The sequence below is a fragment of the Pristiophorus japonicus genome, chromosome 18, assembly GCF_044704955.1.
Source record: "Pristiophorus japonicus isolate sPriJap1 chromosome 18, sPriJap1.hap1, whole genome shotgun sequence".
NCBI lineage: Eukaryota > Metazoa > Chordata > Chondrichthyes > Pristiophoridae > Pristiophorus > Pristiophorus japonicus.
The window spans coordinates 109,853,319-109,877,708 of NC_091994.1; the positions used below are offsets into that span (position 1 = coordinate 109,853,319).

Consider the following 24,390-nt stretch of genomic DNA (forward strand, 5'->3'; position numbering starts at 1 on the left):
CAGGTTAAGGAGGTTAAAAAAACTCGTTGCATGAAGATTGTGGGGAATACAAAGCACCGTATGAAAGGCTTTTGTAAATATATATTCATGGCAAACTGGTGGTTGGGAAACAGTAGGATCTCGAGCATGACACAGTATCAAATGGCCAAACAATGGTAGATATCCGAAATGACTCTGGTATCACTGTTCACTGAGGAAGCTCTGTGGGCTACCTTCCCAGTCGGGGGAGGAATTTCCGGGGACGGTTAAGGAGCTATTCAGAGTGCTAGAAATTATGTAAGGCTGAGAGCGTTAAAGGGTTATAAAAATAAGCCGAACCACTGTAGTAGGTAGAACATGAGAGCAGCATGCTGAAGTAGGAAATAATGACTTAACCTGATAAAATAGGGATTAATAAGAGGGGATTGTCATGGCTTTATGGGTGGAATCATAGAATTGTTATAGCACACTCAGCCATTCAGCCCGTCGAGCCGTACCAGCTATCTGCAAGAGTACTTCAGCTAGTCCCACTCCCCCGCCCTTTCCCTGTAGCCTTGCAAGTTTTTTTTATTTCAGTACTTAGCTAATTACTTTTAGAAAGCCACAATTGAATCCGCCTCCACCACTCTCTCAGGCTGTGCATTCCCAATCCTAACCACTCGTGTTTATATATAAAAAAAAAAGTTTTTCCTTGTGTCGTCTTTTGGTTCTTCTGCCAATCACCTTAAATCTGAGTCCTCTAATTCTCAACCCTTCTGCCAATGGGAACAGTTTCTCTCTATCTACTCTGTCTAGATCTCCTGATTTTGAACATTATCAAATTTCCTCTCGACCTTCTCTGCTCTAAGGCGAACAGCCCCAACTTCTCCAGTCTATCCACGTAACTGAAGTCACTCATCCCTGGAACACACCCCCCCCAGGTCTGTCTCTCTTCCTGCGCCCCCTTTAGAATTGTATCCTTTAGTTTATATTGCCTCTTCTCATTCTTCCTACCAAAATGTATCACTTCACGCTTTTCTGCGTGAAATTTCATATGCCATGTGTCTGCCCATTTCACTAGCCTGTCTATCTGTCTTGAAGTCCATCATTATCCTCCTCACTGTTCACTATACTTCCAAGTTTGGTGTCATCTGCAAATTTTGAAATGGTGCCCTGTACACCCAAGTCCAAGTCATTAATATATATCAAGAAAAGCAGTGGTCCTAGTACTGACCCCTGGGGGAACACCACTCCTCCAGTCCGAAAAACAACCGTTCACCACTACTCTCTGCTTCCTGTCACTTAGCCACTTTTGTATCCATGCTGCCACTGTCCCTTTTATTCCATGGATGGATGGATGGTCACAGGCAGTTCTATACCACAGTGAGGACATCCTGGCTATAGAGGGAGGCAGCTAAACTGGTATGCAGGATTAGGCACATGAGTTAGGAAAGGCTAAAGAAGCTGGGAATGTTTACGCTGGAGAAATGAGACTCGGGAGACCTTGTCAAAGTTTAAGATTTTAAGCATTATTGTTAAACTGAACCGCAATAGATCACTTGGCATAACAGCAAGCACTGTAGCAGAGGCCGTGGATGCAAGCTTGGAACAGGAAAGGTGAACAGACAGCTTAGATTTAACTACGTCACACAATGGAAGGTGAACATGTGATCCAGACCGCTTGGGGATACGGTAGTATTGACACATTCAAGAGGGTGTGGAATAGTTTTTTTGGGTGGAAGAATTGATTAAGAAATAAAGCGAGTTTTTAAAATTTGAACCAGCAGACGAAAGGCACTGGTCTTTCCCAGTCCTGTCTGCCTAAGTTCCTGTGTTTGCCTGGGTTGTCAAGTTCAGAAATGCAGTTTATGTACTGGTGCCGCTTAGTTCTTGCTAATCGTAGGCCAATGCTCCAGGGAAACAAGAATGTAAACGCCACAGTCCTAAAATAGATGTTGCTGCAGAAACTTGAATATATTTCTAATGGATCGAGCTGGAAATAAAATACTGAAACAGTTACTCAAGCCGTTTCTTTGAAAAATAACTATACTTTGCTGCTGCAAATGTAGTCTCTGCTTCTCTCAAAAACGACACAATCGTTTGTCAAGGTGCTCTTTCTGGAGAAATTCAGCTCACTGCTTTTTCCATATTTAACGGTACTTATGCAGGATATCCTTCAGAAGCTTCAGAGTTTGATGCAGAACAGTATCTTCTGTCTTCCACATAATTGGATTTTTCTTTTGGAGTTGACAATTTTGACTTTAGATCAATATTGTCTTGTCATAATATCTCATTTTGTTTAGGATTGAGAGGCTGGGTGCTTACCAAACATCAGCTGAGGTGCACATTCTAGAGTACCTAAAGGGAACTTGAAATAAGCTTTGCCTTTTCCTTGGGATCTTTGTCGCCCTCTGTTATGTTGCACTTGCATTGATATTTGAATCGCAGTTTAAAATAGAGTTTAAACTTGCAGGATATTAGTATTATTGCAGAAAAATGCATTTATTCCCTGTCTTAAAACAACTTCAGCTTGATAAAACTTTTCAGTTTAAAATGGCCTTGTTTTGTAAGATCTGACTTGTAAAATTGTTTTTGTATGTATCCAGATGACATGGCATTGTGGAGGAAAGGAACACTTTTTTCACTTTTGGCATTCAGTACCTGCATCAAACTCTCCTTGTTGAGCTTCGAGATGGATGGTTGCGGGGTAAAGCTCCATTTACTCTACCCCAATCATGTGCCTGAACTCAACAACATGATTTATGTTTTGACTTCTCATCAGTGGCCGTTGGAGCCTTTCTGAATGGGATTTCCACTTTGTGATGTGGTCTCGCTCCATTAGGTACTGGGCTGAGCGAGCAGAATTTTTTGTCACAGCTGACCATCTGAACACTTTCCTGGTTACATAACTTTTAATTGTTCCTATTTAACTTTTTGTTGCTGATGCCTTGCTTTTATACCATTATTATGTGAACTTTGAAGGGCGCATTGTAACCTACCTGTGCTGATTGTGCTAGCTTAGAGTTATCATTCTCCAGGTTACTGTCGTTGTCAATTTTAGTAAAAGGACTTGCCTTGACTGGACTTGAAAGTGGCCCCGGTAGAATTTGATTTGCTTTTTATGTTTAGGATGAACTGTTTTTAGTTAGCGACTTGAGAATGTTTGATTCATCCTCGGTACTTTCTCAACAGTATTGGTAATTGTACCTTGGAATTGGGAGTGTGAGCTGAATTTCTCCACCATGATGGCGTTTGTACTGAACTCTCGAAATCGTTGAAATAGTTACCTTTTAAAAATAAATAGTGAATTAAATCAGCTATAATACTAACCAGGCTATTTTAAGAAATACAAATTTGTGTCAATTCCAATGATTTTCTTCCTTTGAACTGATTGTGTTATGATCGGTTGGCTATTGGTTATAGAACAACATAACAGAGCGTAGATCAGGACCTCTGCAGCACTCGTGAAAGTTACAGCATGTATAGTTCATTAGTAATGAAATGCACAGCTTGCTCTTACATTTTATTATAGGACTCAATTGTTTAAAAACTCTTTATTTAAGTACATTACATTTACATGCAATACATCAAGAAAAAACACATTCCTATTTTTTGTTTTGATTTCAATATGTCTTTTTGTTTTCCTGTCTTGGCTTTTCTGCTAAATCTCTCAATCTTCCCTCTGGTAGTATCTACAACAACCCCTTTTCCCTTCTCCTCTTCGCTCTTTCTGATTTACCGGAGGACAGCAGTGATGATGACGAAGATGATGATGAGGAGGAAGATGATGTTGATTTGTCTAGTGTCCAGTTTGGTTCCAGGTATCCGTTGTACAAGGCTGGCAGCTTTTATTATAACGGGCATGGGTTAAGCATTTGAAAGTGCAACTAACAGTGTGTGATTTTTATAGCTACAGTCGGCTCCTTGGTATAAGCTCGTCTGTGCAGTGTTTTGTTTCAGTTTAGAGCTTGTCTGGGTGAGCTGTAAATGCTGTGCAAGGAGATGGATACGTGGGGGAAGTGAACCCTGTTGGCATGGTGTAGACCAAAAATATATATATTTGTCATTAAACTTAATAAATATCTCCTCCATTCTTAGGCCTCAAACCAGATGCAAGGATGTGTGAAAGCACAGTCCCTAATGACACTCCCTCCATGATCTTTTTTTTAAAACGTTGAGTGCTCAGTGATGTGGATTATGATTGCAAACCCTATGACTCATCGTCATGATGCCGCACATTGGTGCTGTAGTGTACTGTGCTGATATTGTGCCCTTGAAAACAAATATAATGCTTGCCACATCCAAACAATTTGGACTATTGCAGTAATGGAGACACAAATCTGCAACCACAGATATGAATGACATCACCTTCACCACCATTTTGGTTTCGCCTGTTGTAACCTGTGAAACGGTTAAATTGTAGTTTCTAAATTGGTCACTAACACCTTTTCTAAAGCGCTGAATACAATTACTTGCTAGTATTGGATAGCTTTCTAAAAGCTTAAAACCCGGAGGTATTGAATGCTGAATATACTTAGTTCACTATAACTGTGCACAACCTTCATTTGAAATATGTTGTCGTTAACAAGTTGGTAAAACAGATTGCTGATGAAATGTTTTCAGACTGCATGTTCAATGCAGTTAGACATGTTTGAATCATTGTATTTCCTTGGTAACAAAATTGGGAAGTACTCTTGTGTGCAGGGCACCTTCTTTCCATAAATGAGAAGAAAGCTGCAAATGATCTAACTTGTATTCCTGTCAGCTTGTTTGAATTTGGGAAGATGTGGCAGGCTTTATGTATCCTAATGATCTGTTCCTTGTATGCATTGTGACACGATTTTACACCCATGATTCCATTTGAGATCATTTCCCAATTTCAGCTAGGTTTAGTGGAAGTAATGTGTTATAATATGCAAAGGCGAAATCAATGTTCTCGGCTTCAAAGGCTGGTCTTATGAATATTTTAGTGGTTGTTCACAAAGCAATCTAAATGGAGAGCTTAGAGTAGGTTGCTTGCTTTTCCTTTTGTTTTGGGGGTAGTCTCTGGATAATCTGTTCTGTAAATAGAAACATAGAAACTTACAGCGCAGAAGGAGGCCATTTCGGCCCGTTGTATCCACGCCGGCCGACAAAGAGCCGCACGGCCCTCGGTCAGCAGCCCTAAAAGTTACATATAAACCTATGAACAATGACGGAAAGGCAAAGAGCACCCAGCCCAACCAGTCCACCTCACACAACTGCGACACCCCTTATACTGAAACATTCTGCACTCCATCCCAACTGGAGCCATGTGATCTCCTGGGAGAGGCAAAAACCAGATTTAAAAACCCAGGCCAAATTAGGGAGAAACAAAATCTGGGAAAATTCCTCTCTGACCCATCCAGGCGATCGAAACTAGTTCAGGAGATCACCCTGGCCGTATTCGATTCCCTGCAGTTCTTAGCATTATATCTGCTCCGTCCAACAAAAGGTCATCCAGTCTAATCCCAATTACCAGCTCTTGGTCCGATACCCTGCAGGTTACTGCACTTTAAGTGCCAATCCAACCATCTCTTGAAAGTGGTGAAGGTTTCTGCATCCACCACTCTTCCAGGCAACGAGTTCCAGATCCCCACAACCCTCTGCATAAAGAAGCCTCCCCTCAAATCCCCTCCTAAACCTTCCACCAACCACCTTAAAACTATGCCCCCTCGTAATAGACCCCTCCACCAATGGAAATAGGTCCTTACTATCCACTATGCCCATAGAGGGAGGGGAAGAAAATTAGAGGAATAAAATTCTGGAGATGGCATTCCGAGGTTTTTGCTGTAATCGTGCTCTCTGGCTGGAGAGTCTAGAACCAGGGGGTCACAGTCTCCGAATAAGGGATTGACCATTTAGGACTGAGATGAGGAGAAATTTCTTCACTGAGGATGGTGAATCTTTGGAATCGGAGGGCTGTGGAGACTGAGTCGTTGAGTATATTCAAGACCGAGATCGCTAAGAATTTTGGATATTAAGCGATATGGGGATAGTACAGGCATGTGGATTTGAGGTAGAAGATCCGCCATGATCACATTGAATAGAGGAGCAGACTCGACGGGCCGAATGGCTGACTTCCTGCTCCTATTTTTTGTGTTATGTTCTCTGCTGCTGGGAGCTGTAAACAAGCTCTGCCCAGTACAGTCCACTAGTGGCGATGAAAGAACCATGATGCAACCTAATGTAGTTCATGACTTCAGGAAAAACAAGAGGACTGGCCATTGCAGTGTGTTGTACTGTCCTTTCACCTCCAGACTTGGATTTAAAGCCGGCAAGGCTGATTAAGTGAAAGTCTGCTCTTTCTCAGAAGCAAGGATCCTGCATGTAGCAAGTTTGAGCCAGGCATGAGTTCCTAGTACAAAACTGCTCCTAATTTTGTACTAATTGACCAACTTGGAGCATTCATGATATTCCGATTATAGGAGGTGTAATTGTGTTGTTCTGAGGTTCAAGCACATTGCTGCCTAATCTTAGATGAGCAGCATCCCAATTTAAAATGAATGGCTATGTAACTTAATGTTCAAGCTTGTTTTAGACTCCGTGTGCTCAATCTTGTTTTCTGCTGATCTGTTAAATACATGATACTGCAAAGTAATATGGTGATCATTTTGTTTTTTTAAAGTGCTGGTACCAAAGTATTACACAAAACTGATCAGTTTGGATGAGAAGCCAACAGTCTGCCATGTTTCTGTTGGGCACAACCTATTTGTTTTATATCTTGTCGGTCAAACTTCATTCTTTTGATACTGTTGTGCCTTTGAATAGCATGCATTGAAAAGTTTGGTCTTTGATATAAATACACATTGGATGCATGCATGTTCACTAACTTGATTCTTTCTAGCAAATTGTGCAATGAATGTTATAGAAAACCTAGAGACATGTATGTTCATGTGACCTCCCTCTGATGAAACCATTTGACTGGCTTATGAAGTGATGTTTTTCATATGATCAGGAGGTGTCTGTTATTTTCCTTACCAAAAAAATTCAAATCCATTTTTAAAGCTTTTTCTCCTATTTTTCTGTCTGGCCCTTTCCTACTCTGCTTCCCTGCCCCCCCACACCCCCTTTCCTTTCTCTGGATGACAACTAGTGATGTAAATACTGCTTCCACCTGTCCTCTGTGAATTGCTAGACAGGAAGTGTGTATTGACTGAGAATTGTGGGAACACATCGGCGCTATCCCTGCCCAGGACAAATAAACCTATTTAAGAAAATCTGAGTGTGTTATATCTTTGCTAACTAGGCTTAACACTGTCCCAACTTAGTTGCCGTTGCCTTCCTTGTTGAATGGCAACAACTGCTTAGCATCTGGATTGGCATTTTATAACACAGCCAATTGCTCTAGTGTAACCTATCCCTAGACTGGAATCCCAAACTCTAATGACCACCATTTTGGTAATGGCATGTACATTACAATTTACAATGTATTTTCTTTTACTTATGTGCACAGAGGCAGAATTGAAATACTGCAGACTGCCAGATTCAACATAACTGTACATAGTATTATCCATACCTTGTATACAAGACATGGGATGCGCTCTCCATCACCGCTACCATCGTACACGCTACTTAGAAATGCTTGATTTTAATTTTTTTTTCCACTCCCCCTATCACAGTCTGGGTACAATTGGTGGTTGCTCGGAGTCTGGCAGTGATCGTTTTACAATTGAAGCGTGTAAGGAGACGGAGATGTTGAACTACCTCATAGAGTGCTTTGACAGAGTTGGAATAGAAGAGAGAAAAGCTCCAAAGGTAAATTATTGAAACAGCTTTTATTTTATTTTAATCACATCTTGACAACATTTCAAAATATATAGTCTGGGTACCCAACTAGTACTAATCCTTGGTGTCGTTTTCATCATAATGGAAAGCATGAAATGAGATAAAGCTATTTAGCATGTCAAGCCTACTCCTTTCACAGACCATGTGCAATCTATCCTACAATGGACTCCCAACTGTTTAATCTCCTGAGGAAAAGTTCTTTACATACAAACGCAGAGGTAATTGAGCAAATTCCAAATATTTATCCGTACTTCCATCTCCACTATTCAATCCTCACCTGCTGTCCTCCACAGACAAGTGCCGCTGTGTTTTGTTTTTTTACCCCTCCTTCCCCTAAGGAATTGAGAACCATCTGTGGGCTATTGTGTGTAGCATTTGATCATCTTTGATTTTAACCTTTTAATCCTATTCACAACTAGATATTTATGCAGCTCCTATTTTTGAAGCCGTCAACTATGCCTCGGTTACTTTTGATGGGGTGTTTTTTCTTCCAACAACAACAACTTGTATTTATATAGTGCCTTTACCATAGTAAAATGTCCCAAGGCACGTCACAGGCGTATTAGAAGACAAAACAGATACATTTGATACTGAATTACCAAAAGCTTGGCCAAAGAGGAACATCTTAAAAGAGGAGAGAGAGGCGGAGAGGCATAGAAATATAGAAAAATAGGTGTAGGAGTAGGCCATTCGGCCCTTCGAGCCTGCACCACCATTCAATAAGATCATGGCTGATCATTCACCTCAGTACCCCTTTCCTGCTTTCTCTCCATACCCCTTGATCCCTTTTGCCGTAAGGGTCATATCTAACTCTCTCTTGAATATATCCAATATAAACTGGCATCAACAACACTCTGCGGTAGGGAATTCCACAGGTTAACAACTCTGAGTGAGGGAGAGGGAGTTCGAGCTTGGGGCCTAGGCAGCTGAAGGCACGTTCACCAGTGGTTGAGCAATTATAATCAGGAATGCTCGATGGCAGAATTTGAGGAGCGCCGACATCTCGGAGGCGGTGGGGGTTGTGAGGCTGAAGGAGATTGTAGAGATAGGGAGGGGGTGAGGCCATGGAGGGATTTGTAAATAAGGAGGAGAATTTTTAAATCGAGGCGTTGTTGAACCGGGAGCCAGTGTAGGTCAGCGAGCACAGAGGTGATGGGTGAGTGGGACTTGGTGCGAGTTAGGTCACGGGCTGCCGAGTTTGGATCACCTCTAGTTTACGCAGGGTAGATTGTGGGAGGCCAGCCAGTAGTGTGTCGGAGTACTCAAGTCTACTGTCAAGTTTTCATCTATCCACTACTGTGGAGAGGGGAGTCGAGGCTTGTTAAGTTTAACTGTGTTCTCTTGTAAAGTTGATGCCAGCTATGCTAGCACTACCAGTAATGCCAGAGTCTCTCAAAGTTGGCTACAGCCCAAAAGTAAACCTGCTGGATCCACTAAGATTGATCACCAGGACAGACCTAACAAAAAACAGGAAATCCCAGTCACCGGTTCAGAAGTTCATTGTAGATTTACCTTTGTTTTTTCAGCCAGCTTGATAAAGCCAGTGCATTTGGAACTGGTACTGCTAACACAAGTCTCGCATAATCTAAAAACAGCTTGAGTGAAATCAGTAAAGGTGCAAAATCAGTCAGGTTGATCTGATATTTTTAATATATAAATATTCTGATGACTGGAACTATGGACTGATGCATTTGTCGGAGAGAAATGAGCTGGTGCAACAGCTGATGGTGAAAATGTTGACTGAATTTGAAGCTGCTGTCTATTAAATTGACAAATATTTTCCAGTAACATTTTAGTTTAGATTATTTCTAAAATGTGCAAATATAAATTGCAAAGCAACTGAAGATGTCAAAAAATTTGTGCATTGCTCTCCCAATTGGCTGGTGTGTTGATCGACACCTCTTCCTTTGTTCAGTTTAGCTGGTCTAATTAACAAAGGTACTCGAGTTGCTTGTCCATAGAAAATAGGTGCAGGAGTAGGCCATTCGGCTCTTCGAGCCTGCACCGCCATTCAATAAGATCATGGCTGATCATTCCCTCAGTACCCCTTTCCTGCTTTCTCTCCATGCCCCTTGATCCCCTTAGTCGTAAGGGCCATATCTAACTCCCTCTTGAATATATTCAATGAACTGGCATCAACAACTCTCTGCAGCAGGAAATTCCACAGGTTAACAACTCTCTGAGTGAAGAAGTTTCTCCTCATCTCAGTCCGAAATGGCCTACCCCCTTATCCTAAGACTGTGTCCCCTGGTTCTGGACTTCCCCAACATCGGGCACATTCTACCTGCATCTAACCAGTCCCGGCCCGTCAGAATCTTATGTTTTTATGAGATCCCCTCTCATCCTTCTAAACTCCAATGTATAAAGGCCCAGTTGATCCAGTCTCTCCTCATATGTCAGTCCTGCCATCCCGGGAATCAGTCTGGTGAACCTTCGCTGCACTCCCTCAATAACAAGAATGTCCTTCCTCAGATTGGGAGATCAAAACTGAACACACTATTCCAGGTGAGGCCTCACCAAGGCCCTGTACAACTGCAGTAAGACCTCCCTGCTCCTATACTCAAATCCCCTAGCTATGAAGGTCAACTTACCATTTACCTTCTTTACTGTCTGCTGTACCTGTATGCCAACTTTCAATGACTGATGAACCATGACACCCAGGTCTCATTGCACCTCCCCTTTTCCTAAATTGCCGCCATTCAGATGATAATCTGTCTTCGCGTTTTTGCTCCCAAAGTGGATAACCTCACATTTATCCACATTATACTGCATCTGCCATGCATTTGCCCACTCACCTAACCTGTCCAAGTCACCCTGCAGCCTCCTAGCGTCCCCGTCACAGCTCTCACCGCCACCCAGTTTAGTGCCATCTGCAAACTTGGAGGTATTACACTCAATTCCTTCATCCAAATCATTGATGTATATTGTAAAGAGCTGGGGTCCCAGCACTGAGCCCTGCAGCACTCCACTAGTCGCTGCCTGCCATTCTGAAAAGGACCCGTTTATCCCGACTCTCTGCTTCCTATCTGCCAACCAGTTCTCTATCCATGTCAGTATATTACCCCCAATACCATGTGCTTTGATTTTGCACAACAATCTCATGTGGGACCTTGAAAGTCCAAATACACCACATCCACTGGTTCTCCCTTGTCCACTCTACTAGTTACATCCTCATAAAATTCCAGAAGATTTGTCAAGCATGATTTCCCTTTCATAAATCCATTCGGACTTGGGCTGATCCTGTAACTGCTTTCTAAATGCGCTGCTATTTCACCCTTAATAATTGATTCTAACATTTTCCCCACTACTGATGTCAGGCTAACCGGTCTATAATTACCTGCTTTCTCTCTCCCTTTTTAAAAAGTGGTGTTACATTAGCTACCCTCCAGTCCATAGGAACTGATCCCGAGTCGATAGACTGTTGGAAAATGATCACCAATGCATCTACTATTTCTAGGATCACTTCCTTAAGTACTCTGGGATGCAGACGATCAGGCCCTGGGGATTTATCGGCCTTCAATTCCATCAATTTCCCGAACACAATTTCCCGCCTAATAAGGATATCCTTCAGTTCCTCCTTCTCACTAGACCCTCGGTGCCCTAGTACTTTCGGAAAGTTATTTGTGTCTTCCTTCGTGAAGACAGAACCAAAGTATTTGTTGAATTGGTCTGCCATTTCTTTGTTCCCCATTATAAATTCACCTGAATCCGACTGCAAGGGACCTACGTTTATCTTCACTAATCTTTTCCTCTTCATATATCTATAGAAGCTTTTGCAGTCAGTTTTCATGTTCCCGGCACGCTTCTTCGCGTACTCTATTTCCCCCCTCTTAATTAAACCCTTTGTCCTCCTCTGCTGAATTCTAAATTTCTCCCAGTCCTCAGGTTTGTTGCTTTTTCTGGCCAATTTATGTGCCTCTTGCTTGGATTTAACACTCGCCTTAATTTCTCTTGTTAGCCACAGTTGAGCCACCTTCCCCGTTTTATTTTTACTCCAGACAGGGGTGTACAATTGCTGTCCATTTTAGTCTGTCTTTAATTGGCTCCTCTTGGCCACTTACATTCTTTGGCCTTGTAATGTATGCCCATGTGAGCATGCTCACAGGTTGGTAGAGCTGTTGAGTTGGGAGTGGCTTAGCCAGTCACGTGATGTTCACAAGACTCAATAAAACCCCGGCCCGTTCAGGGGATCCATGATGAGGCAGTTGGTTGTGAGCTGGTGGATGAACCGGTAATGTGTAGTGTGATAACCCTTTGCTAATAAACCAACTACTTCTTAACAGCAATGTGTTGCAATGAATTCTTAAGCAAAGAACCCATGAAGTGAATACATTACAAGCCTATTTAGGGCTATTGAAGAAGTAACAAAAATTAGGAGTAAGCCATACAGTCCCTTGAACCTGCTCCACCGTTCAGTCAGATCGTGGCTGATCTTTGACCTCCTGCACTTTCCCGCCTTATCCCCATATCCCTTTATTCCCTTCATGCCCAAAAATCTGTCGATCTCAGCCTTGAATATACTCAGCGACGGGGCATCCACAGCCCATTGTGGTAGAGAATTCCAAAGATTCACCACCCTCTGAGTGAAGAAGTTCCTTAACTGTGTAACAAGGAGACCCCTTTTCCTGAGACTGTTCCCTAGTTCTGGCCTCCCCAGCCAGGGGAACCAATCATTCTGCATCTCACTGCATCTGTTCTGTCAATACTCCTCAGAATCTTCTACATTTCAATGAGATCATCCCTCATTCTTGTAAACCCCAGAGAATATGGGCCTAATCTACTCGGTCTCTCCTCATAGCACAGCCCTTTCTTCCCAGAGAAGAATCTAGTAAAATAAACCCAACTGGCAGATCAAACAACGTTTGGGAACTGAGTTACAGGGTACTTACGGATATTTGGAGAAAGGCTTGGAGTCTCATCTCATTTTGTTAATTGAAGGTGTTTTTATATTGTGCTATGCCAGCACTGCCAGTTTTGGTGCATGAGAAAAATTGTGTTTGAGTATACAGTCTGGTTATAATGACCATGATACTTGCAAGCCCTTTTTCTCTTGTTCCAATGTACCCATGATGGCAGCTGATATTTGAAGTGTTGGAACACTGCAAGTGACTTCATGTGGCAACTGGTGACTAAAAATATATTCCAAATCAGTAAACATGTTGACTGTGTCCAGCTTGTCACCACTTGATTTGGGGAAAGGAATAGTGTCGTTGCACAATGCCACATGATGTTTGGGGATAGAAGGCAGAGTTATTTTCTTTTTGTCCCCCTCCTCAAAAGAAAATACAAACAGACCTGCTCCCCACATGCTGCCGAGTATCACTGACTGACACTTCTGAGAAATTAGCTGCCTAGTAAATACACTGACGGGTTAAATGAAGGAAATAGCGAAGGATGATTGGCTTGCTGTTTAAGTGCTTTTGCTGGGGGGGTGGGGGGGGTTAAGGGACTTGAATATTATTCTCGCTGTGTCTTTGTATCTCAAACTGTCATCTTTGGAGTATATTTTATGCTACCTTTGCTAAAATGTTTTTGTACTTGAACAACTGCCGAATGTAACCAAAAATTTCTCAAATATTTTCAGATGTGCAGTCAACCATCTGTTAGTCAGCTGCTCAGCAACATCCGATCCCAGTGTATTTCTCATGCTGCGCTTGTATTGCAAGGGGCCCTCACACAGCCGAGGTTAGTTTCTTAGTCAAAATGTAAGTTTGCTTACTGATACAATAATTAAATCAAGGTATTTGGAGAACATGGGATGCTTCTTGGTTGTCGAGGCACAAAATCAAAACTTCCCTGGTTATCTATCAACTTGATTTTTATCTTGAACCATTACTGATTTTTGCTTTAGCATTCCTGATTTTACTTTTAAAGCTTTCACAATAACAAAGTGCCATTTAAAACTTTCGTGGAACAGCAATCAACTTGCTTGCTTTGAGTTACTGTAATCACTGGTTCAAATCCCAACATTACTCAGTGTACTTCAGTCTGAGTTATGAACAGAACAGGCTGAGTTGCTTGTCTTGCCGATGGGGAAGGGAAAGTTACATCCATCCTGTGTACACAAGTCAGAACAAACCTGAAGCCAATATTTAGTAGGACCAATTTATAGTTTGTTCTCCTACCTTACCTACTGGGAAATAATGTATTTATCTTAAAAAGTCAATTGGCTTCGAATCCTGTTTCTTCTACTGAAGTCACATGTATTGATTTTCTTACACCCTTGATAGTTGTAGGAATTTGACAGTGATTCCAAACTAATTATAGTTTTATTGGATGCAACTTGGTTCGTGGAATCTTGTATAACAGCTGATTCTAAAGGTTACTGCTTTTACTTTAAGTATGTCATATTATACTGACGGAAAAGATAAATCAACTTGAATATGAACAATAAAAGTTCTCTGCTGTTGTGTTGCAGGGTTTAAATCTCATATTGCAAAATGGGACTAAAATATATTTCACTGTGTGCTCCTGTTGTGTATCTGTTTATTGGTGTTTCTAAAAAATTTTCAAACAAATGAATAAATAGTGATTGATTTTCTTTGAAACACTCGACTGTTTTTATATATTTAAAAAAAATTAAATGTCTTTGACCTATATAGCACTGCTAAAATTTATTAGTTCTGGCTGACAAAAAATGTCTGACTGATATCTCCTCTCCTGCCTTTTGCCTTTGCACTGAGCGACACCACAGTTACTTCAATCTTCACATAAATTCCATGACTTTTTTGAAGAAAAATCTGCACAGTCAAGTTTAATTAGCCCCTTCTCCACAGTTGCTGCAGTGTTTCCAGTATTTTCTGTTTTTGTTTTAGATTTGCAGCATCTGCAGTTTCCTTGTTTCCTCTGATTGCTCTATATTCCTTTCTTCACTCAACTCCCTGCACTTAAACTTCCCCACCCACACCAAGTCTACCCCCTTAACCTTGCCCCATGATGGCCAACAATGTCTCCGCAAGATCCTACAAATCCCCTGGGAGGACAGACGCACCAACATTAGCGTCCTCGACCAGGCCAACATCCCCAGCATTGAAGCACTGACCACACTTGATCAGCTCCGCTGGGCAGGCCACATTGTTCACATGCCAGACACGAGATTCCCAAAGCAAGCTCTACTCTGAACTCCTACATGGCAAACGAGCCCAAGGTGGGCAGAGGAAACATTACAAGGACCACCCTCAAAGCCTCCCTGATAAAGTGCAACATCCCCACTGACGCCTGGGAGTCCCTGGCCAAAGACCGCCCTAAGTGAAGGAAGTGCATCCGGGAGGGCATTGAGCACCTCGAGTCTTATCGCCAAGAGCATGCAGAAATCAAGCGCAGGCAGCGGAAGGAGCGTGTGGCAAACCAGTCCCTCCCACCCTTTCCCTCAACCACTGTCTGTCCCACCTGTGATGGGGATGGTGGTTCTCGTATTGGACTGTTCAGCTACCTGAGGACTCTTTTTTTTTAAAGAGTGGAAGCAAGTCTTCCTCGATTCCGATGAACTGATGATGATGATGATGATGATGGCCACAGATTCATACAGCTAGTGGGTGATTGGCCTTGTCGTCCGACACCAAATCTGACAATATTTTACCTCTTTCCCAAACACTCCCCCGGTCCATGAACAAATCCCTGTACTACTCTAGAATCATGCTGGAGGTTAATGGCAATCTGAGACTCTTCGTCTCAGCTACTGCACGTCTCTTGCAAGCCTCTTCCCTCTGCCCTTCCTTTCTCATCTCCAGCGTCGAGCGTGAGGACCTTAACGGATCCGTAATGATATTTGCTCAGTAAATCTGAAGCCTGCATCTTCCATCCTTTCTTGAGGGCTAACACTTACCTATTCAACAATAATATTACACACTGGAAATTCAGTCGGACTTCCATTACATTTTGTCAGTCAGCAGGTTAAACCCACTTCATACAGGATAAAGTTACTGATTTAATTTGTTTACAGTTAGATGATCAATGGGGTGATATTGACAACATTCTGTGCAGCACAATAATTGTAATCAAAGATCTAGAAACCATGCATTAAAGATTGATGTGGCCTTTTTAAAATATTAGCTGCAGGGAGAAGTAATCAGTCCAAGAAAAACATCCAACAGGGACTTTTTGGTTCGGAGTTGTTCCCCTTTGTGCGAATGTATGTAATATTTTTTGATGCAAGGCATCCTTGCGTGCTCAGATTCAGAAAGTCACTGACAAACTGGTATCGCAGCACTGTTTTAAAGTCTGTTTCCCTTCTGAAAGTGGAATTGCTGATCAAAGAGAGTGAAATAGAATATAACTAACATATAATAAGGCAAACATTCATGTTTTCCTGGTATTAAAGGTTATGGGGCGATAAAATGAATGCAGCTTTTATGAGACACTGGCACAATTTATAGTAGAATGGTCAACATGTCAAGGGTTTGTTGGTATCTTGCAGGCTGTCATTAGCATTTTAAACACACGGTCATTATCAGAGAAAGTCCCTGAACTAATTCTTGGTCAAAAAATGCTACGGCTCTCCGTCATGGCTAGGCAGCCATTTCAGTTTTCAGTGAAGCGAGTGGAGCTCATCTTGGAATTGGGTTACCACATTGAAGCTGATGAGGGAAAATATGTATTTGTCACACAGGTCCTTGTTGCAGCAGTCATTGCTAGTACCGTATATGTTGTGTCGGAATCTTCCTTATGGCTTCACCCAAGAGCTAGTTAGAATGACTCATCAGGACAACGAGGTATTCAAACAGGTGAGAGGTTTTGAAGATATTTCTGGATTCATTCATGTCATTAAAAATATTTGTTTTCGCTCACTGGTGGCAATCTTAACTGAGGCTGTGGATTCAAAACTCCAGAGACTTGAGCACATAGACTTACACCAAGGAACATAGCTTCAGGAGTCAGCCGTTTAGCCCATCAAGCTTATTCCGCCATTCAGTGAGATCATGGCTGATCTGTGATCTAACTCCCTATACCCGCCCTTGTCCCATATCCCTTAATCCCTTTGGTTAACACAAATCTATTAATCTCAGATTTAAAATGAACAATTGACCTAGCATCAATTGCTGTTGGCAGAAGAGAGTTTAAAAACGTCTATCTTTGCATGTATGTGTTTCCTAACTTCACTCCTGAAAGGCCTGGCTCTAATTTTTAGACTGTGTCGCAGAATCGTTTCTCTCTCTATCTACCCTATCTGTTTCCTTTGATATCCTGAAAACTTCGATCGAATTACCCCTTAATATTCTAAATTCCAGGGAATACAACCCTAGTTTGTGTAATCTCTCCTCGTAATTTAACCCTTGGAGTTTTGGTATCGTTCTGGTAAATCTACACTGTGCTCCCTCCAAGGCCAATATATCCTTCCTAAAGTTTAGTGCAGACTGAGCGGTGACTTTTGGGTGAGATCTTAAACCAAGGCTTGCCTGTCTCCTCAGGTGGATGTAAAAGATCCTGTGGCAGTATTCGGAAAGAGCAGGGATGGTTTCCTTGTGTCCTCGCCAACATTCCTTCCTCGACCAACATAACGGGAACTGATTAATTGGTTGTTCATTTCATTTGCTGTTGTGGGATCTTGCTGTACAGAATTTGGTTGCCCCACTTGCCTGCAATTCAAAACTACTTCATTGGTTGTAAAATGTTTTGGGGTGTCTTGTGGTTATGAAGGGCATTCGACAAATACAAGTTTCTTTGTTCTCTCCATGTACTCAAAGAATCCTAACACTTTTTAAAAATCCTGTTCCCTTTTCTAGTAATATAAAGAAAGGTACAATCATCAGCACAAGAGCACAGTTAATGCTGATAAAATTTGTTTTGCACTCAAAAATTGCATGATTCAACAGTTTGAATTAAGCAACATAGCATAGCAAAGTGGGAATTTAGTGCTATAAATTGCATTCAGATCATTTGAATCAAACAACTTTTAATTAAGGGGAATTTACGGTATTCCCTCACCCACTAAATTAGGATGGTTCTTTAGTTGATGCTTCTATCCTGCATAGTGTTTGCTATGGATTTCAACATGGCATAGAAACACAGAAAATAGGTGCAGGAGCAGGCCATTCAGCACTTCTAGCCTGCACCGCCATTCAATGAGTTCATGGCTGAACATGAAACTTCAGTACCCCCTTCCTGCTTTCTCGCCATACCCCTTGATCCCCCGAGTAGTAAGGACTTCATCTAACTCCCTTTTGAATATATCTAGTGAATTGGCCTCAACGACTTCCCGCGGTAGAGAATTCCACAGGTTCACCACTCTCTGCGTGAAGAAGTTTCTCCTCATCTCGGTCCTAAATGACTTACCCCTTATCCTTAGACTGTGACCCCTGGTTCTGGACTTCTCCAACATTGGGAACATTCTTCCTGCATCCAACCTGTCCAAACCCGTCAGAATTTTAAACGTTTCTATGAGGTCCCCTCTCACTCTTCTGAACTCCAGTGAATACAAGCCCAGTTGATCCAGTCTTTCTTGATAGGTCAGTCCCACCATCCCGGGAATCAGTCTGGTGAATCTTCGCTGCACTCCCTCAATAGCAAGAATGTCCTTCCTCAAGTTAGGAGACCAAAACTGTACACAATACTCCAGGTGTGGCCTCACCAAGGCCCTGTACAACTGTAGCAACACCTCCCTGCCCCTGTACTCAAATCCCCTCGCTATGAAGGCCAACATGCCATTTGCTTTCTTAACCGCCTGCTGTACCTGCATGCCAACCTTCAATGACTGATGTACCATGACACCCAGGTCTCGTTGCACCTCCCCTTTTCCTAATCTGTCACCATTCAGATAATAGTCTGTCTCTCTGTTTTTACCACCAAAGTGGATAACCTCACATTTTCCACATTATACTTCATCTGCCATGCATTTGCCCACTCACCTAACCTATCCAAGTCACTCTGCAGCCTCATAGCATCCTCCTCGCAGCTCACACTGCCACCCAACTTAGTGTCATCCGCAAATTTGGAGATACTACATTTAATCCCCTCGTCTAAATCAGTAATGTACAATGTAAACAGCTGGGGCCCCAGCACAGAACCTTGCGGTACCCCACTAGTCACTGCCTGCCATTCTGAAAAGTACCCATTTACTCCTACTCTTTGCTTCCTGTCTGACAACCAGTTCTCAATCCACGTCAGCACACTACTCCCAATCCCATGTGCTTTAACTTTGCACATTAATCTCTTGTGTGGGACCTTGTCGAAAGCCTTCTGAAAGTCCAAATATACCACATCAACTGGTTCTCCTTTGTCCACTTTACTGGAAACATCCTCAAAAAATTCCAGAAGATTTGTCAAGCATGATTTCCCTTTCACAAATCCATGCTGACTTGGACCTATCATGTCACCATTTTCCAAATGCGCTGCTATGACATCCTTAATAATTGATTCCATCATTTTACCCACTACTGAGGTCAGGCTGACCGGTCTATAATTCCCTGCTTTCTCTCTCCCTCCTTTTTTAAAAAGTGGGGTTACATTGGCTACCCTCCACTCGATAGGAACTGATCCAGAGTCAATGGAATGTTGGAAAATGACTGTCAATGCATCCGCTATTTCCAAGGCCACCTCCTTAAGTACTCTGGGATGCAGTCCATCAGGCCCTGGGGATTTATCGGCCTTCAATCCCATCAATTTCCCCAACACAATTTCCCGACTAATAAAGATTTCCCTCAGTTCCTCCTCCCTACTAGACCCTCTGACCCCTTTTATATCCGGAAGGTTGTTTGTGTCCTCCTTAGTGAATACTGAACCAAAGTACTTGTTCAATTGGTCTGCCATTTCTTTGTTTCCCGTTATGGCATGCAGTAGTATTTCACTACATTGTACAGTTATTTTTTGTTTTTTGCGGGACAAGATTTTAATTTTAATCTGTGTAAAAGATTGCCAATTTAGAGGTATGCTGGAAAGTGAATAGACAGAAGGGTGATTATGAAATGACATTGGGAGATGACAGCAGTGGTGATTTTGAAGAACAAGACAATGTAAATAATGGATTAGCAGTGCATTGAGTTATTTAGTAGTTAAATCTCCTGTCATCTTGGGATTGCAATTTCAGGTTTATGAAAGCAATCTCTATTGCAAATGTGGACATAAGAATATGTTGGGAATGGCACACAGCTTTTGAATGTATTACAGATTGAACTCCCTTAAGCAGAACTCCCTTATCCAGAACCACCCCTCATTCAGAACCATTCCCGGGTGGCGCATTCGCAGAGCTCTGACATAAACAAATTTGAGGTCCTTCCTCGCTGCCGACTCCTGCAATCGCTGGCCTGACCCCGCGATCCATTGCCCCCCCCCCCCATGATCTCTCTGCCGCACTCCCAGCCCCAAGCCAGCCAGCCCCGATATCCCCTTGCTCAGTACCTGTACCATCCAATTTAATGGGACCACCCCTCGTCTGGAAAAATCCCTTATCCAGAACAGATCCTGAGTGTTCTGGATAAGGGAGGCTCAACTTGTATATAGATAGATCATAGATGAGCAGAAATAACTAACAAGTATTGTCTAAACTACTGCCTGGACGATTGAAAATAATATATGCTTTGGCACTTAACCCCTTTCTCTCCCACATCATATATTTCCATATGCTTTTCCCACTCCATATATTGTATGGACAGTCTCTAGATGAAATTTTGCCATGAAATTTGGCTTTTTTGTGTACTTGGGAAGATTATTTCTTGACTTACTGTTTCACTGGCATGAGATTCTGAGCTTGATATTCTTATCTTCTGTTCAACAGATCTTTGTTCCAATTATACAAGGTCTAGCACTGGCTGTGAAAGAATGTTCCTTAGATGGTGATAACTTCAAGTACCCACTTGTGGTAAGAAGGGAGGAAACATCATGTTTCCTATGTTCTAGACCGAATATTCATGGCACCAATTTATTTCTGAGTCCATAGTTCATTGTATGAATTCTTTCAAGACTGTGTTGAGTATGATTCATATGCTGCAAATTACACTTCTCTTGTATTTGGTTGCACAAAATATCTTCAGGCTTGATCTGTTGTCAATACTTGTTATCCTGACTTGTGATTATGCAAAATTGCTAGATACAAATGAACACATTTTCCCTGAGAATTCTTTATCATCAGGTGTTTTTTGTTTAAGCGCCTCATTCTCATGTGTAAGATTATTTCAGATATTCTATCTTTAGAAAGAGGAATACATTCTTGTTCAGTGTAAACCCTGTTGTACAAGTCTCAAACTGACACAAAATGAAATTAATTTTCTAAATTTCTAGTATCATGCACATTGCCTGGAGAGGCAACCACAAGGGATAGAAACATAGAAATTTACAGCGCAAAAGGAGGCCATTTCGGCCCGTCGTGTCCGCGCCGGCCGACAAGGAGCCACATGGCCCTCGGTCAGCAGCCCTGAAGGTTACATGTAAACTAATGAACAATGACGGACACCCAACCCAACCAGTCCATCCCACACAACTGCGACATCCCTTGCACCGAAACATTCTACACTCCACCCCAACTGGAGCCATGTGATCTCCTGGGAGAGGCAAAAACCAGATTGGGGGGAAAGAAATCTGGGAAAATTCCTCTCCAACCCATCCAGGCGATGGAAACTAGTCCAGGAGATCACCTTGGCTTCGGAGACCTGATATTCTATGCGCATTGTGAATGATGCCATCTAGTCGTGGCATCCGCGGAGGTTCTCTGGCAGAGGCGTTTGGCTTTCTTGTTGATACTGCGCCAAAGCCATCACTTGTTTTACAAGCCGCTTTGATCGGAGCGACCGAGGTAGCCACGAATTAGCTGTATCTACTGAGAGAGGATTAGAAAAAATAAAAACTTGGATTTATATAGCGCCTTTCATGACCACCGGACGTCTCCAAGCGCTTTACAGCCAATGGAGTACTCTTGGAGTGTAGTCAGTGTTGTAATGTAGGAAAATGCGGCAGCTAATTTGCGCACAGCAAGCTCCCAAAACAGCAATGTGATAATGACCAGATAATCTATTTTTGTTATGTTGATTGAGGGATAAATATTGGTCAGGACACTGGGAATAATTTCCCTGCTCTTTTTCGAAATAGTGCCAAGGAATCTTTTACATCCACTTTTTGAGAGAGCAGACTGGACCTCGGTTTAACATCACATCCGAAAGACGGCACCTCCGACAGTGTAGCGCTCCCTCAGCACTGCACTGGAGTGTCAGCCTCGACTTTTTGTGCTCAAGTCCCTGGAGTGGGACTTGAACCCACAAGCGTCTGACTCAGGCGAGAGAGAGTGCTACCCACTGAGCCACAGCTGACGCCCTTGGGTTAAAGGTTGACTGGTTCCTGCTTCAATCCTTGGGTTGTGGGAGTGGTCCTTTTTCTCATCACATCGCCAAGAAGTGTGGTTGAGGCCAGGACTTTTTGAAACGTGTAATGAGAAGACACTAGGATTGGAAGGAACATTTCCATTACAAATGGTTTTATCATCTTCAAGGGAAGGAATTCAGAATAAGCTCCCACACTGGGGGCGGGGGAGGGGGGGGAAACAAAACTAAAACCTGTTGGACACACTTGCAAACAAAATATCATTGCTGATATTATGCTGTGGGATGAGAGCTTGAAAGGGGGTATACAAAGTGGTACTGATTGTGTTAGTAAAGTAAAACCAGATCAAGTATTGAAAATTCACAAATAATAGAGTAACATAATATTGAGTAACATTCTAATTGAAGTTGAAATAAAACGGTCATAATCATAGGTTCAGTGATCACCCGGACTACTTAACTTCGGGAGAATCCGTATACACAGCAGTAGAGTGCAATAATATGGAGGAAAAAATTAGTTCTCAAAACCAAATTAAGTTTGGCCAGTTTTGCAGAGCTTGTCTTGTTTCTTTCAGTTCTATAAATGTATTGGTCACATTAAACTTAAAGCACTTCTTTTATTTCAGGCATTACAAGAACTGTGTGAAATTAAGTTTGGGAAGACACATCCTGTGTGCACTTTGGTAAGTTTCATTTCTTTTGTGTTTCTGGAACTCCCTGCCTAAACCTCTTCACCTCTCTTTCCTCTTTAAGACGCTTTTTAAAACCTACCTCATCTGCCTTAATTTCTTCTTTTGTAGCTCGGGGTCAGATTTATCTGTTTTTGTCTTGTAACACTGCTGTGAAGCGCCTTGGGACGTTTTACTACGTTAAAGGCGCAATATAAATAAAAGTTGTTGTTATTGACTTTGTTTTACAGCTGATTACACTAACTAGATTTTCCAAGATACATCAGTTAATCAAAAATTACTTTATTTAGAAAGTACACAATATTCTTTCCTCATAAGTAGTTTATGAACAGCCACACACACTGTGGGGGAGAAAAATGTAATCACAAATTGTGACAAGGTTATCTGTGTAGTTTCATCTGTATTTTATAAAATTATTCCTCATTTTAAGCATTAAAATTTAACCATGATGGCTCGGTGAGTTTATTCAGCGAGTAGCTGACCCACACAGATTGACCCTCAAGACCTTACAGATCTATTTTGTGTGTTCAATTAGTTGGTTTCAGCTAGGGCAGCATTGAGGATGCTAATATTGGTCTCAGCACTCCTGAGTTAGAGTGGGAGACTTCAGCCAATGTTCTTAATCGGATGGTTATCCAGTAACCCTGCTGGGAGCTGGTGATTGGATTTCCGATCCGGTAGGATCAGACTCAGCACTGATGGTCCCACGCAGTCACACAGCCTGCCAGCTCCAGAGACTTGAGCCCAAAAATCTAGGCTGACACCCAGTGCAATACTGATGGAGTGCTGCACTGTTGGAGGTGCCGTCTTTCGGATGAGACGTTAAACTGAGGCCCCGTCTGCTCTCTTGGGTGGGCATAAAAGATCCCATATCACAATTTCGAAGAAGAGCAGGGGAGTTATCCCCGGTGTCCTGGCCAATATTTATCCCTCAATCAACATCGCTAAAACAGATTATCTGGTCATTATCACATTGCTGTTTGTGGGAGCTTGCTGTGTGCGAATTGGCTGCCGCGTTTCTGACCGTGACTACACTTCAAAAGTACTTCATTGGCTGTAAAGCGCTTTGGTCGTGAAGGGCACTATATAAATGCAAGTCTTTCTAACATTCACTTATGAGGAATAATGGCTGCTTCGGCAGGTTGCCAAGGGGCCATCATTGCCTGCGGAGCCACATACCAGCAAGAAATTGATGCTTTCAGGAACATAAGAGACAAAAATTGGAGCGAATCATTAGGGGGCGCGGGGGGTGGGGAGAACCTCATTTACTGATGGTAAATGCTCAAAGAATGAGACCATGGTGTAACTGTGCATTCCTTTTCCTTCCCAGGTGATCTCACTTCCTTTGTTTTTGCCTGATCCTTTGAGTCAAGGCACAGGCAGAGAGTTACAAAGACTTTCAGTCCTTGGCTCTTTCTTCAGTCTGTCTGTATTTGCAGAGGATGATGTAAGTACTAAAAAATATTCACATCCATTTCTGTATCTAAAGTAATTCAGAAGGACCAACATGCCCATAATAGCTGCAATGGGGAGGAAATTGCTGTCTGGAATTGGATGTAATGACTTCGGTCTGTGTGCCTGGAAAACTGCACTGTGGGACTGATTATTTTTTAAATAAAATAAATGCTGGTTTTTACATTACTAAAAAGATTTATACTCCTTGCTTGTTAATTTTGACAACTGATGAGTGGTAT

The 24,390-nt window shown here is 42.2% G+C and overlaps 1 protein-coding gene across 3 annotated transcripts in view; it reads left to right on the top strand.

Annotated features, from left to right (window-relative positions):
• Positions 1-24,390, top strand: part of ube4b (ubiquitination factor E4B, UFD2 homolog (S. cerevisiae)) — a 97,933-nt gene that overhangs the window by 34,477 nt on the left and 39,066 nt on the right. For 2 of the 3 annotated variants that reach the window (XM_070860537.1, XM_070860538.1), the window contains exons 8-14: positions 3,648-3,779; positions 7,599-7,734; positions 13,349-13,449; positions 16,373-16,487; positions 20,474-20,557; positions 22,634-22,690; positions 24,027-24,143. In XM_070860537.1, coding sequence (XP_070716638.1) covers positions 3,648-3,779; positions 7,599-7,734; positions 13,349-13,449; positions 16,373-16,487; positions 20,474-20,557; positions 22,634-22,690; positions 24,027-24,143 — 742 coding nt within the window. The remainder of the gene's footprint in view (positions 1-3,647; positions 3,780-7,598; positions 7,735-13,348; positions 13,450-16,372; positions 16,488-20,473; positions 20,558-22,633; positions 22,691-24,026; positions 24,144-24,390) is intronic. The other variant, XM_070860539.1, reaches the window with a different exon arrangement.